A 15,747-nucleotide genomic window follows, 5' to 3' on the forward strand; every position below is an offset into this window, starting at 1 on the left:
AATCTTATATATTTTAATCAGGATCAATTGCATGTGGTCAACTAGAGGGATGAATCATTAGATTGTTTAGACTCATGACTATCAACTTTTATGACGTTAATCCACATAAAATGTTCCTGGTATACTTTTTGCCCTTGGATGAGCCAGAGTCCATAAATTTTATGGTTGCGAGTAACTCCTATTTCTATCCCAGAACAGAAAATGCAATTCAAGATCTGGTATAGAAAAGAGTTATCTACATTCAATCCCATGAACTTTATGGACCAGTTAATCCAATAACTGAAATATATATTTCAATGGTTGAAATATATATATATATATATATATATATATATATATATATATATTCTCTGATATAAAAATATATATCAGATAAATGATTCGACACTAAGATTAGCAGAACAGATCTTCAAGTTGATTTTAAGGTTAAGGTCAAAAGTTCAAATAAAAGTGTGTGTTTATTCCCTAACTAAGCTGTTTTGACTAACAAAACTGGAGAGCTCTTTAGATCTGCCTAGCATTACTCAATTCAGTGAGACATGAGTGGTGGCCTGAGGTTGACTGGATATGCACTCTGGGCTGGAGCTATAGCTCAGGGGTGAAGAACTCGCCTGATGTACATGGGGCTCTCAGTACTTCAGAAAACCTTGTTCTTAGATAAGCAAATTGGAAATGATATGTAATGAATGAATAAATAAGGGAGAACAGTTTCTCTTTAATAAATTCTGTTTCCTTGAACAAGCAGAGATTGGAACAGCGAGGAAAAGAAAACAAAAGAGGTATTAACTGAAGAAAAGCTCGACAACTACTCTCCATTAAGATAAATTCCTAAAAATCTATTATAACTTTTAAAGACTGATTCCCAGGGTTGGAGGAGAAAGCTGGGCGCTGGAGAGCCTAGCGCTGAAGGAGTCAGGCCGGAGTAACTGCCAGGTTGTTAGAGCTGGATCCAAGGAGCATGCCGGCGTCACAACAGGGCCTACCCTGAGTTCCATGACGTGGGCCAAGTGGCAGCACTGGCACATGCAATACTGGCATCAGGATGAATGACAATATGTCAGATACTCAGACTTCTGGGGGAAGGACACAAATCTGGGCAGAGTTAGGACTCGTGGTCACAGGATGCAGTGTTCAGGACTGTTCTCAGTTCCCAGTAGGAACTGGAGAGAAACTCACAGCTAAAGCCCAGGCAAGTGGAACAAAGCAGCACATATGTGAGGGCTAAGATGCCCGCAGTAGTGGTCCCTGCATGTCAAGACAACACTTCTGTCACCACCAAGTCAATGCCACGTTATCAGAACCTAGCACCCTCCCCCATGCCCGACAGTTCCTGGGGAAGAAAAGGAAATCATTCAAATCTCAAATTTACTATTTCTGACACAGTAAAATCTCCAGTCCTGAATTTAAATTATATTAAAACATGTGAACTGCACAAGTAAAAAAAATTAAGATTTTTCCAACAAAATAAGAAAAAAAGCATAAAATTCCTCAAGAGACAAATGATATTATTTTGAGGTGTTACCACAAAATCAAGCATTATTTTTACTAATGCATTTCAGCTCCAAATATATTGAAAGCATTTGTTTAATGTGTCAGAAAACTACCCCCAAAATAAAATAATGTAAAATGTAAAAGCTAACTTCAAATTAAAACTTAAACAGAATATCGTTCAGATTTTAAATTTTTGTTTCTGAGAACAAAATCTAAAGATGAATTCATTTCAGAGGTAGGAAAAGGTTTGCTTTTAAAAATAAAACATGACTATCTCTATTTTAAAGCTATTCATATTAATGAAACAAAAATTGAGAGTAAGGGATTTTTTTGTGTGGTGTTAGCTCAGGGCTAACACACTGAGCTACATTCTCAGTCTGTTTTGTGTATATATGCATGTATACAAGATAGATAGCTATACTACTAATCTCTGCTAGTTTATCCAAAAAAAGTTTGTGCTTTCATTGTTTGATTGATCATTTTTTTGTATGCCTAAATCTTGTAACCCAAACAACTATTTCTAAGATAACAATATGCAATATATTAGTGTTAATTTCCTACTATTTTTTGAAATTCTGTATCATTTCTATCCTTTTCTCTGTTTGGCTTTAAAAAGAATTAAATGATGTGTGAAACATAAAAAGATCATTTTTTTTAAACCTGAGAGAGGGTCTGGCTAAATTACTAAATCTCCCAGGGAGGGTTTTAACTTGCCATCTTCCTAAATCAGCCTCCCAGAGTGCTGAGAAGACAAACACCTTTGTGTTGATACAATCTATAGAAACATAGTAAACATCCCTCGGCAAACTTTGAAGACCAGAAGCTGGCCAGCGTGCCCTGTCTCTGTATCAGTCTCCCCAGCCAGTGCTTCTGGCTCAACAATGAACAAAGTGCTGGCTTTCTCACCTTGCTGAAAGAAGAAACAGCTTGATTATCCAGAAAACCAGGAGGAAGAGGAATCGACTAGTGAAACAATGAACAGATTATATTATTTTCTTCTTGAAGAACACTTTTTTAAAAACTTTACCTACAATTTAATGAAACAAAAGGATCAGGGAAGAATAGGAAATAACAGAAGAAAATTATTTTCTTTACCACTTAATATATAATAATAATTCTAGATCCTATAATGAAAGTTTAAAGAATGACCAGCTTGCAAAGTGCCTACGGTCACAATCACAAAACCACTGCAAAATTATTGTACCTAATGATCCTTGAATGTTAAAAAAAAAAGTTGTAGAGTTTTTATTAAAATCTGTATTCCTTTGTAGGGCGAGAACTCTAAGAATGGGAACAGAATCTGCTTTGTCTCTTGCCTCATTTCCCACACAGAAGGGCCTGATGCTGTGTGCAGACTTAAGCACATGCCATATGTCCCATCAGTGTGGACCAGGTCACCCCATACACACCCAGAAGTCACCCAGAGAAGCATTTAGTGGGTGCAACCTTAATTAACTAACGATTTGGGGTGGGCTAGGGAGGGGGCGGGAAACCCGAGAACCCACTTTAACCTTGATGTGTGAAACCTAGTATTTGAAATGTTTTACAGATATCAAAAAATAAACTTTACATGAAAGCCTTGGGCAAATACCAATTTTGTGTTGTGAAATCTTTCATAAGCAGAAATCAGATGGCAGTGTCCATATCATGCTTTTCAGACTGGCTAAACACACAGGTTATCACTGTGTGTGCCACTGCGAGCAGCATGTGCGTGGTTCCCACCAAGTGACACAGATTTCAAAAAATAAGTATGATTAATTAGATAAGTGAAACGGCTGATGTAAAAGTTCCTGCAGCAAGCGCTCCATTTGGTCATTTACGCGCACTAAATATTATAAAGCCCTTTAAAGACCATTTGAAAGAGGGCCCACTACAACAAGAGAGTTAAATATTTAAAGACAGAAGTAGGGAAATTATAATTAGAGTGTGTGTATGTAGAGTTAATATGCACGGGTGAATAAATACAAGGGATTGTGGGGTAAAGGACGTTTACAATAGTAGATTATTGTTATTAACAGCAATAATACATATGCTAGCAGCGACAATGAACTAGAAGATACATTCCACTTCAAAATTAAGTCAGTTAATATAAAGATGTCAATACCAGCTTAGGTCATTTCCCCTCTTCCCCTTCCAATTTTTCCTTGTTGTTACATATTAACTTCAGAGTCTCTCCAGCTGATAAAATGTACTGACAAAATAACACCTAGATAACAGTGATTATAGTCAGAAAAAGAGAGTGTGACACTGAGGGAGAAGCCTATTAAAGTGACACCTTCTTAGAGATGATCCTAAATCCCCCTTTGTCTTGCTTTTCCCCAGTGGTTTTTTTTTGGGGGGGCGGATTTAGACGTTGGCCCTTCTGGCTGTGATTCTGGAAGCTTAGCATCTATCTATAAAGGAGGACATGGAGTTTCTGGTCTGCAGTTCTAGGATTTAGTTCCATTTTGGGTTGTTGGGACCCCATCCCTTCCACAGCAGCTGCTTCCCTGCTGCTGGGACCTCAAGACTGGAGGCTCGGCTGCTCTGCCTGTGCCACTGACCCAGCTCTGTGGTCCACTCAGCCTCTGCTAGAACCTCAGACTGCAGAGTCTGGACCCAGGGCCCCCTCCACTCCCCTGACTTAGCCTTTGGAAGAAACCATAATGTAGCCTACTAAGTCCAGGGCATTGACTAGAGTCCCTGGAATCCACACAGGTCTGCACGTGCCCAGACATAAAATCCTTAAGTAACAAAGTGCTCAAGTACTTTTTAGGACAAATCTTCACGATCTGCTCAAAGACAATTTGAAAACCACTTTTCAAGAGTGGATGTGTGCAGAAGTAGCCAGCTACTGTGGTTAGTGACCTGCTGCTGTCATAAATTCAAAATCCACACCCCCCCAAATGATAATTCTGTTTGAGAAGAAACATGTCAAGAGGCATGATGACCATCTACATGCATGCAAAAGAGCAAAAGAACCCTAAAATGTCTTACTATCCAACCAACAAGCAACTCATCCTCTCTTGCTTCCTGTAAATTCTCTAAATGGAAGACAAACTTTCAATTTTTAAAATTTCTTGTCTGTCTCTGTCTTCCCCCACCCCAACACTGAGAATTTGGCCCCAGGGCCTTTGCACTAAACTACATCCCCAGCCCTTTTAAAATTTTAAATGTTGAGACAGGGTCTCATTAAGTTTCAGCATTGCCCAAACTAGATTTGAACCTTAGCCTCTCAGAGGGCTAGGATCACAGTTATATACCACCACCCCTGGTTCCCTGGTCTCCTTAATGGGCAGGCCTCAATTGAATTAATTAATTAATTATAAAAGCTTCCCTCCTCTCCAGAAAATCTCTTGCCATAGTATTGGTTTCTGTGTGTCCAGTGGCAAAGTGGTGGGTCTCCCTGCCCAGCTCAGCTGGATGTATTGACTACTTGGGCCAAGGGTGTGTTTGTGGAGCAAAATATACTATTCCAATGGCTGAATCATAAAGACCTTACTTCTAGAGCCTAGCTGCTGGGCAGTCATGAACAAACTCTCTGCCTTGGGATAGTCCTCTGATTTCTACCTTTCTACTTTATAATTTCTGGGAAGTGGAACTTCTCTGAGGGGGAAACATCTTTTATCACCTCCTGACACTTCCTTCCTGTGAAGTGGTTTCCACTGGGGTGACACCCTAACCTCCCTCTCTTCTGCCTCACACCTCTGCAGGATGGGAGGAGCATGCATCTGCCTAGTGTTGGAACAAGAAGCTGACACTTCTCCTGAATAAATTTTGGAGCAAGGGTGCATGCAGAATGCATGATTCTGCTCTCTTCTTGCCATGTTCCATGTGTGAGAGAGCCAGACTGTGTCCCCTATGGGGGAAGAGGGAAGATCACAAGAAATTGCAACATGACTAAGGGGCATGGAAGGCTGCACAGGCAAGCGGTGAACCTCTCTTCATGAAGTGCTAAGTGTTGGCCTTAGGTGTCACCCACTGGGCCCTAATCTTTCTTGAAAGCCAACACAGGAAAGGAGCCATTTGTAGTTATACCCAGCACCCACAGATCATCTCCTCAGAGAAACACAATTATTCCTATAGAGAAGAGTGGAAGAGAGTTCTCCATGGAACCATGTTGGGTAGAGTGGGGAGCAGAGTCATGGCTAAGCTGTAGGAGAACTTTTTTTTTTTAACATGGCCATGATATAGAGCAAAGGTGCCATCATAGTTCTGGTGAAATGGTTCTGAATTTTAGAGGGTAGTTGATAGGCAAGAAGGCAAAAGCATAAATCTCCCACATTCCTATTTCTGAGAGTGTGACTGAATCCAGCGTTTGACCTTGGCATCTCATATGAGCAAATGGACTGGACACGTGTGTGTCCTTCAGTAGGCTTCTGATAGAGGCTAGGAGGTAATGAGTTAGAGATTATCCTTGAAAGTGCTTGCAATACAGCTTCACATTTTGCTAAAGACAGACTCACTAAGGCACATTACTAATCTACATAAATCCCCAAGCTAGAGATGGTGGTGGCATCATCTTGGGAAAGCAGAGGGACCCACCATACCACCACCCACTCCCAGGTGGGGACAAGGCATATGGAGACTGCAGGTGTGGAGTGAGGCTGACCAAAGGGCTGCAGAGGCAGGCAAGGATGCCATTCTTACCGCTGCCTTCTCTGGCTTTGGAATTCTCTTCAATGACATTTTAGCCTTCTTAGGTTTGATGGGGGGTACACTCATGGAGGCAGAAGATGCCCTCAAAGATGTGCTCCTAGGCTGTGACTGCCATGGGGATAAAGAGGGCTCTCTCCTCTTGGATGATTTCAGGCTCTAGAACACAGAAGAATCAGCTTTGTTTGTCTCATTCCATTCCTCAGATTTGTGCCTCTTCCTGTCCTCCCCTGGTCTGGAATCGCAGACTTGTAGTTTGTATGTCCCAAAGGGCATGATCTGTTCTTGCTCCCAGGCTGCCCTGGGTTAATTTGATTGGCAACTTGGATTCACACCCTAACCCCACGGACTCTGGTATTGTAGGAAAAACACACTAACAGGTCAATGTTCTTTGGAAGCACCTGGGAAAGGGGGGGGTGTCCTGAGTTTCTGAGGTTTGCATTAAATTAGGAAGAAGGAATGGAAGGTAGGAAGGAAGGGGCAGGAATCTGCGGAAGCGTGTTACCGCTCTAGGTGCAGTCCACACACTGCTGTCCCCTCCTAATGCAGGGGCTCATATTCACACTCTTCCTTCCCTGCTGTCAGCAGTCTTTCCCTCCTGATCTCTCAGTCACACTTTTGGTTTCCTTTCCAGGAATTTCCTCTTTCAAATTCAGACATCAGAGGAGGCAAAGCCTCAGTGTATTACATATTCTTCATCCCAGGTACCAAGACGGGACACGAAAAGGGAAGAGGAGAGGAAAGGGGAGGGGAGGAGAGCAGAAACGGGGAGGGAGGGAGAATACATACAAACCCTGGCATAGAGTTCCATGTCTTCTTTGTGCTTAGCGATCTGTAAAATTCAAGACCCATACAGTTTTTTCACTATTTGCAAATATTAAAAAGGAGAAAAAGTTTAAATTGTGTTAATGCATGTTTGTGGTTCATAATAATGGCAATCACCATGGGGAGCTGGTACATGTACGTAACACTTCTGACTCTTTTGAATTCCCTTCCCATCTAGTTCCTCCACCTCTTGTCCTTTTCTCATCTTTGCTTTATAAGACATCTCTAAGCAAGGAAAGAATAGCATTCAGAAACTACTTCACCAACAGAACTATCAGGGAATATGAGTAATTATGTCAAATGTGAATTAAAAGAGAAGATAAATTCATATTTAGGAGAATAGCACTTACAAATAGGTGAACAGAAATATATAGAATGATAAATTTTAAAAGTTCTTTGTATTTACTTATTGCTTTATGTAAAATAGAGATTATAGAGAAATATATTGTTTGCTTATAATTTGTTTGATACACTATTATAGTAGCTGTAAATTCCTTATATAATATATTCCTTATATAATAGCCTTATATAAATAGCCTTATAATTTTTTGAAGACATTTAGAACAAGTCAAGCATCAGCAATATAATGAAATTTTACTCTAAAAGTTAATTCTAATTTTCATTCAGAAAAGCGTTGTATTCAAAATACTGTCGATACATGCTTCACTAATATTTATGTTTTTGTTAATGCTATGAGTACTAGTTAGTGGTTCTAATTATGAACAATCTTATTTGAAATTAAACAATAATGAGAAATGCATCTAACCATTAATCTCACTGGCAGCTGACCAACAGTTGCAATGAATTTTCTATGTTTCCGTCAACTTCCAGAGCAAAATTCAGTAGAAAGATGTCTCATGACATCATGCAGCCTGGAAGGAGTTACTGATGCCCACTAAGGATTGTATCAGAGTCTTAGTAGATTTGAACCCAAGCCTAGTGTTAGAGTGCGGCTCCATTATAATTATTTAAGAATCATTTTCTCCACAAGTCTTTTAAAATCTACTAGCAAATTAAATTGAGTATATAAAATGTATTTATAAATTATGATCAAGTAGAATTTTCCTCAGGAATGCCAAAATGCTTTACATTAAAAAATAAAAGGATTTTACTCCATTACAGAATAAGGGAGAAAAATAATAATTTCCATAGCTGAAGAGTATACATTTAACAAAATTCAACAGCCTCTCATGATAAAAAGTAGGAATAGAAGGAAAGTTACAAAGCTTAAAAAATGTTGGCAATAAAAATTTATATCCCAACTATGCTTAATCATGATATAATAGTGATACTCCCATTAGTATGGGAACAAGGCAATAACACTTATTTTCAGTCAACATTCTATTAAAAGTCTTAACTACTGCAATAAGACATTAAAAGGAAATAAAAGGGATGAAGATGAGAGTAAGTAAGTAAAACTGTAACTATTTGCAGAAGACTTGACTGTTTACGATGAAAATCCTAGAGTCTATAAAATTATGACTATAGCTAATATATTAACCTAGCAAGGGTGAAGGATGTGAATTTAGCATAATTGTATTCTTATACACCAGTATTCAACTATTGGAAATAAAATCTAAAAACAATTCCACTTACAACAATATCAAAAATATAAAATACTTGGGAATAAACAACAAAAATGTGCAAGACTTCTAACTAAAAATGACAACATATTTCTAACAAAAATGAAAGGAGACCTAAGTGAATGGAGATGCATACTAATGCTATAGGCTGGATGACTTAGTCTAGAATATATTAATCTATTAATCCATTCAGGTGGATGTTAAGGTTTATTACAATCATAATCATAATATAATTGTAATAAATCATAATCACAGTATGACTGTTAAAAAGTTACAGGTTTTTTTTAGAAAACATAAATAAGTCGTTTCTAAAAGCTACCTGGGAAAATAAGAGAATCTACAATTTTCAGGTGATTCTGAGAAGCAACAAAATTGAAAGAGTTACTGTATTTAATGTCAAGATTTATATAGTGACCCCAAAATATACCCATTTAGCTTTAACAAAAATTTTAAAGTGATCAATTCAGTGGAGAAAAGAAAAGGCTATTTCAACAAATGGTGTTTAAATAAATAGATATCTGCTTAGAAAAAATATGAAACTTGACTCCTGTCGCCTGCCATATGCAAAATTTAATTTAACCTCTCCTTTCATACAACACCACAAAATTTAATTTTATGTGAATCATATTCCTAAACAAAAGGCTAAAATCATAAAAGTTTAGGCAACATAAAGGAATATCTTTTTTTTACTTCAGAGGATAAGTGATAAATCAGACTTTAAAATTAAAAAAATTATGCCATTAAAACACATTATTACATGGTCATGGTGGTACATGCCTGTAATCCTAGCCCTGCAGAAGCCTAAGGCAGGACTATCATACATTTGAATCCTTCTGGGGTTAGTGAGACCCTGTCTCAAAATTAAAAATCATAAAAATAGCTGAGTATATAGCCCAGTAATGGAGCACCCCTGGGCAGGATCCCTAATACAGCAAGACAACAACAGTGATAACAATAATGTGTTGTTAAGAAAATGATCACAAAACTCACTGCTGGGGAGAAAATATTTACAAACGTGTATCTGAGAAAAAAGCTGGAATTCAGGAAACAATTTCTGGTTATGTTGTAGTTGTATGATGCTTAGTTTTTAATAACTGTCAAACTATTTACCTATTTACCCAGTTCCTCTGTACTTCTTCAGTAATAAAAAGGCAAGGCAATACTTTAAAATGGCCTGTGAATTTTGAAGTAAGTCTAGAGTCACATGAAACTATGAAATAACATACTGAAACCTTGTAGTACACTTGGCCCATTTCCCTCGATGGCAACATTTTGCAAATCTGTGTAACATTGCAATCAGTGTTTTTGTTATTGATACCATCTGCCAACTTTATTCATATTTCCCATGTGTGCCTGTGCGTGTAGTTCTACACCATATGTAGAACTTGTCAAGTTGGCCACCACAGCCAAGACACAAAACAGTCCCATCACCACACAGACCTTTAAGGTTGTCACTGTATATCCATACCCACCTCACTTATTACTCATCTGTTGAAATATCTGGATGTCTTCTAGCATTAATTGTTACAACTAATGCTGGTTCAAATATGTGGGGGGGGGTTGGTGTGAATATGAGGTGTGTTCAAAAATATGAGTAATGAAATTTTAAAAATTTATTAAGATTAAAGGCACATTTGTCAGTAATTTCTCTCAAAATTCTACTCTTTACTTCAGACACACATCTCAAAAACATTTGTCCCTCTTTCTAAAGCAGTTCTTGCATTTCTCTTTCATGAGTATTTTTAGATGTGCTACTGTGTCTTGGTGTCCTGAACAAATTCCAAATGTTTACCTTTCATGACTCTTTTAACTTTGGGGAAGAATGGAAGTCACACAGTCCTAGATCCAGCAAATAAGTGGATGAAGACATGCTGGGTTATGTTTTTACTATTCTGTCATTCTATTGGGTGGCACTTGGCAGCAGCATTTATGATATATATTTTTTTATCATACCTTGTAAAGAACCTCAGGAAAGAGGACTTCCAGAACTGCTTTAGAAAAAGTGAGTGGGAGTATTTTGAGAGGGATTAATGCTAATATGTTTTGTACTGCAATAGTTTTTTAAAAAGAAATTGAAACATACACCATATATTTTGATCATCCCTTGTGTTGGTTTTCATTTTTCTGGAAAACAATTCATGAGTGCTACTGCAGATTATATAGCAGTTTCATGTTCTGCTTTTTAAGAAATTGCCAAACTGTTTTCCCCTTTATTGGGTTTCTCTACACACTAAAAACATTTACTGCTTTTACTATTATTTTTCTCTTTAAAATTTTAATAGTTTGATAAGTCTGTAGTGATATCTTCTCGTGGCTCTAATTTGCACTTTCCTTATGGCTAATAATATGTGCTTTCTCAGGGAAACATCTGTTAATGTGTTTTGCCCACTTTCTAGTTGGATTGATTGATTTTTTTTTTTTTTTTTGGTCATTGAGTTTTGAGTTTTTTTATGTATTCTAGATATTAGTTCTTTGCTAGATACATGGTTTGCAGATTTTTCCTCTGAATTTGTAGTTTGTCTTTTCATTTAGTCCTGTTGATGGTTTGTCAGTAATTTCTCTCAAAATCCTACACCTTACTTCAGACACATCTCGATGCTGAGACAAAATACCCAACCTCAATTTTAAAGGGGGAAAAGTTTATTTAGCTTATAGTTTGTGGAGGTTTCAACCCATAATCAGTTGGCTCCATGGCAGGATGGTGTTGCAGAGGGGCAAACTTTCATGACAATGGAAGATAGTAACAAGAGCAAAACAGGAATAACAAGCCTCTTTTCCTCTCTTCTACTGTATGTAGCAGTCACACCATCTCTGTGCCCTCCTCATACACAGGCTCAGGATGTTTACAAGGTGAGGACTCTTGGGCCCAGTTGAGTCACTTAAAGTTCTAAACTTCTCAAGCTGACACAATGAATCAACCATCACAATATCCTAAAGCATAAACAGCCACTCTAGGGCACGGCCTCTATACCCTAGGATGCAGCACTACTGAGTCACTTAGGTAAGCTTCTAAACTTCTCAAGTTGACACAATGTGTCAATCATTACAGGTCCCTGTGCACTTCTCTGGAGCAAGAGCACTTAATTTTTATGAGGTTTGTTAAGGAATGAAAGTTTATGTCCCTTCAAATTTGTATGTTGATATACAATTCCAGCATCAATATGATGGTATTAGGAGATAAGGCTTTTGTAGGTAGCTAGGTCTAGATTAGGTCATGAGGGTGTGACCCTTATGATGGGATTAGTGTCTCTATTGGAAAAAGAATATCTATCCCCTCTTTGTCTCTCCTCTCTATCTTTCTCTTCCTGTCTGTCCCTGTCTCTCTGTCTCTGTCTCTCTGTCTCTCTCTCTCTACTGAAGAAAGATCAGATCTGCATATCATGAGGAGGTAGCTGTCTGCAGCCTAGGAACGGGCCTTTTAAGTCACCCAATATGTCAAATATGCTGGTACCTATCTTAGTATGGAGAGTTCTTTTACAGAGCTTTTAAACTGAATTTACTTTATGATCATATGACTATTCCAATTTTTTATATAAAATTGCTTATATTTTAGCAGTAAGTGTCTTTGAAGGAATTGCTCAGTTTTTCTGAGTTGTGAAGCATAAAGCATAAAGTCATTTGTAGTTTCCCTGATCATGCTTTTAAATCTTACATATTTTATAGTGACATCCAATACTGGAGATGTATAGTTTTGTTTCTATATTTGTTAGCTTTCCTAGATGTTTATCAGTTTTATTGATTGTTTTTAAAGCAACACCTCTTTCTTCATTGATTTTCTCTGTTGTTTTCCTATTTTCAGTTTTACTGATTTCTGCCATTATCTTATTTCACTGCTGTTGGTTTGGGTTAATTTTCTCCTCTTTTTCTAATTTATTGTACTAGGAACAGATTATTGGTTTGAGATTTTCTTGTGTCCTACTCTAAGCAGTTAGTGCTATGTTTTCCTCTCAGCATTGCTCACACAACTGGTATATTTTAATTTTTATTCAGTTCTATGTTGATTTTTTAAAACTTTACATTGAGATTTCTTTTTTTTTAAGTCGGTACCGGGGATTGAACTCATGACTGCATGCTTGCAAGGCAGGCGCTTATGCCACTGAGATAAATCCCTAGCCCGAGATTTCCTTTTAATACATGAATTATTTGGAAGTGCTTTGTTTAGTTCCCAGGTGTTTTGCGATTTTACTCGTCTTTCAATTATCAATTTTATTTCATTCTATTATGTTTGAAGAACACATTATGTAAAAATTTATTTTTAAAATGAGCCCATGTTGAATAAGCCAAATAGCTAGCCTTTCTGATAAGCCATGCAAATCATGTTGGGCCCAAGAAGAGAGAAATCAGTGCCTCCAGAGAATTGGCCACACTGGGACTGGGAGGAACCCACCACGAAGCCAAATAGCCAGCCTTTCTGTAAGCAGTGCAAACCACGCAGGGACCAGGAAGACAGAAGCCAGATAGCAGTTCCTCTGAGCCTACCGGCATGTGGGCTGAGAATCCAAGTCCCACCCCTGCCCCACAAGCAACCAGCTGGTTCAGAGGATAGGTAGAGTTGATAGCAACCGAGGTACAAAAAGCAACTGAATGCTTGTATTGTTTGGTTGCCTTTGCAGGCCTGGGGCCAGTGGTCTGAGCATCTGTTGGGAGATGACAGTGAGCAGTAGAGCAAATATGGGATTGTCTTCTATCTTGTTTTAAAGGTCCAATATTGTTCTCACTGTTTTGTTTTGATTATTTGTTTTGCTTTATTCAATGTTCTGTTTTGATTGGTTTATTCTGTTTTGTTTTGGTTTGATTTTGCTATATCTGCTGGAATGGACAACTATAGTGAAGATAATAAGATATACTATGATGGCCATTGTTGTTTTCCTATTATCTTATTTCAAAGTTCTGTACCCTTTTTAATTTAAATGTGTTTATGAAGTTCTTCTGATTTCTTTTAGTTTCCAATTTTATTGCACTACGGTCTGATAATATGCATGAAATAATTTCAATTCCTTTGCATTTACTTAAGCATGTTCTATGAGAAAGTATGTGGTCTATTATGGAAAACGTCTTATATGCAGCTGAGAAGGATGTGTATTCTGATGTTGAATAGCAGAACACTGTAGACATCTACTGATTCCACTTGTTCCAAAGTTTGATTCAGTTCTTATATTTGTTGATTTTTGTCTAGTTGATCTGTCTTTTTGTGACAGTGGGGTATTGAGGTTCCCCAATAAAACTATTAGTATTTGATTTTTCATGTCCATTAATATTTGTTTCATATAATTGGTTGCACTGGTATTTGTTGCATATATATTTATGATTGTTATCTCTTCCTCGTGGATTGTTTCCTTTACAAAGATGTAGTGACCATCTTTATCTCTTTTAATCAGCCTGGGTTTGAAATTCACTTTGTCTGCAAATAGAATTGCTATTCCTGCTTTTTTCTGGGTTCCTGTCACAGGGAGTATTATTTTCCATCCTTTGATTTTCAGTCAATTAATTTCTTTTTGAATTAAATATGTTTCTCGTGTGCAAAAAATTGTTGGATCTTGCTTCTTGATCCATTCAATTCTTTCAATTCTGGTGAATTGAGACCATGAACATTGATGGTTATAACTGATATGTATTGACTTACCTTGTCATGCTATTTTCCTGTTGTTGGCTCCCCCCCCCCCATATTTAATTGTTTGTCTTGCCTGGTGAGTTCCTTTTGTTGGGGTTCATGGAGTTATAGTTTGTATTATTTCTTCTAGAATGTCCTCTAAAACATTTTGGAGTGATGATTTGGTGGCCATAAATTTCCTCGGGTACAAGATCATGAGTTCAATCCCCAATACAAACAAACAAATAAATAAAACCCTCCTGAACAATTAATGGGTGACAGAAGAAATTAGACAGTTTTGTATAATTAAATGGTAATATCAGTGAAACATACTGGAACCTATGGGGCACAAGGAAATCCGTCCTATGAGAAACATTTATAGCAGTGAATACCTATATCAGGGAAACAGAGCAAGTGCAAATAAACAACTTAATCATGAGCCTCAAACTTCTAGAAAAAGAGGAGCAGGCTAAGCCAAAAGATCATATAAGGGAGGAAATTATAAAGATCAGAGGAGAATTTAATGTGTTGGAGACTAAAAAACAATACAAAGAACTAATGAATTGAAGAACTGTTTATGAAAGAGTAAATAAATTGACAAAAACTTATCCAACCTTATCAAAAAAATGCAAAGGCTTAAATCCAAGCAGTTAGGAATGAAAAAGGGAGAAATCACAATGGAGCCTATAGAAATCCAGAAGATCACCTACACCTACTTTGAAAACTTGTATTCTAATAAGATGGCAAATCCAGAAGAAATGGATAGATTCCTAGATTTTTTTATCTTCTCGATTCAGCTTTGGTAATTCATACGTATCTAGGATTTCATCTTATTAAAAAGGTTTTGCACAGTAAGAGACACCACCAACAGAGTAAAGCGACAACACACAATATGGGAGAAAATGTTTTTCTAGATGTTCTTGAGACAAACAATTACTATCAAGAACATATAGTTTTTTAAAATTAGACCTCTCAAAGACTCAATCCAAAAATGGGCATCTAAAGAATACACTGTTCTCAGATGAAGAAATGCAAACAGCAAATAAATACATGAAAAATGTTCAACATCACTGGTCATTCGAGAGATGCAAATTAAAACAACCTGAGATTCCATCTCACTCCTAGAAAGAATGGCTATTATCAAGAAGTTAACATATAACAAATGCTGGAGGGGCTGTGGGGGAAAGGAATACTTCCCCTGTTGGGGGGAGTATAGACTGGTACAATCTCTGTAGAAATCAGTGTGCAGATTTCTCAAAAAGTTAGAATTAGACGTTCCATTGACCCAGCTAATCCCCTTCTGGATATCTTCTGAAAAGAATTAAAAGCATCATACCACAGTGACATATACACACCTGTGTTTATACTGGCATAATTTTTTATAGCAAAATTTTGGAAATATACACATTTGAAATGTATCATAAAGATGATGGGCTGATGAAGTGAGGGTTAATAAAATGCTTACCTAGGTGATAAAGTAAGACAATAAATTACACATGGTAAAATCTAGGTGGTGGACTTACACAGGAAATCACTACAAAATTATTTTTGAATGCTGGAAAATTTTCATGGCACAGTATTGAGGAGAAAATATTCTGATTGTTGTATGGACAGCAGACAAGA

At 37.3% G+C, this 15,747-nt stretch overlaps 1 protein-coding gene across 1 annotated transcript in view; it reads right to left on the reverse strand.

Moving 5' to 3' along the window:
- The window catches only part of CUNH10orf67 (chromosome unknown C10orf67 homolog), a 107,856-nt gene that overhangs the window by 39,389 nt on the left and 52,720 nt on the right, over nucleotides 1-15,747 (reverse strand). Inside the window, exon 10 of the mRNA XM_023562465.2 lies at nucleotides 2,398-2,454. Coding sequence (XP_023418233.2) covers nucleotides 2,398-2,454 — 57 coding nt within the window. The remainder of the gene's footprint in view (nucleotides 1-2,397; nucleotides 2,455-15,747) is intronic.

The sequence above is a fragment of the Cavia porcellus genome, unplaced genomic scaffold (genome assembly GCF_034190915.1).
Source record: "Cavia porcellus strain 051 isolate PalLab524CR breed Dunkin Hartley unplaced genomic scaffold, mCavPor4.1 scaffold_27, whole genome shotgun sequence".
In the NCBI taxonomy this organism is placed as follows: Eukaryota; Metazoa; Chordata; class Mammalia; order Rodentia; family Caviidae; genus Cavia; species Cavia porcellus.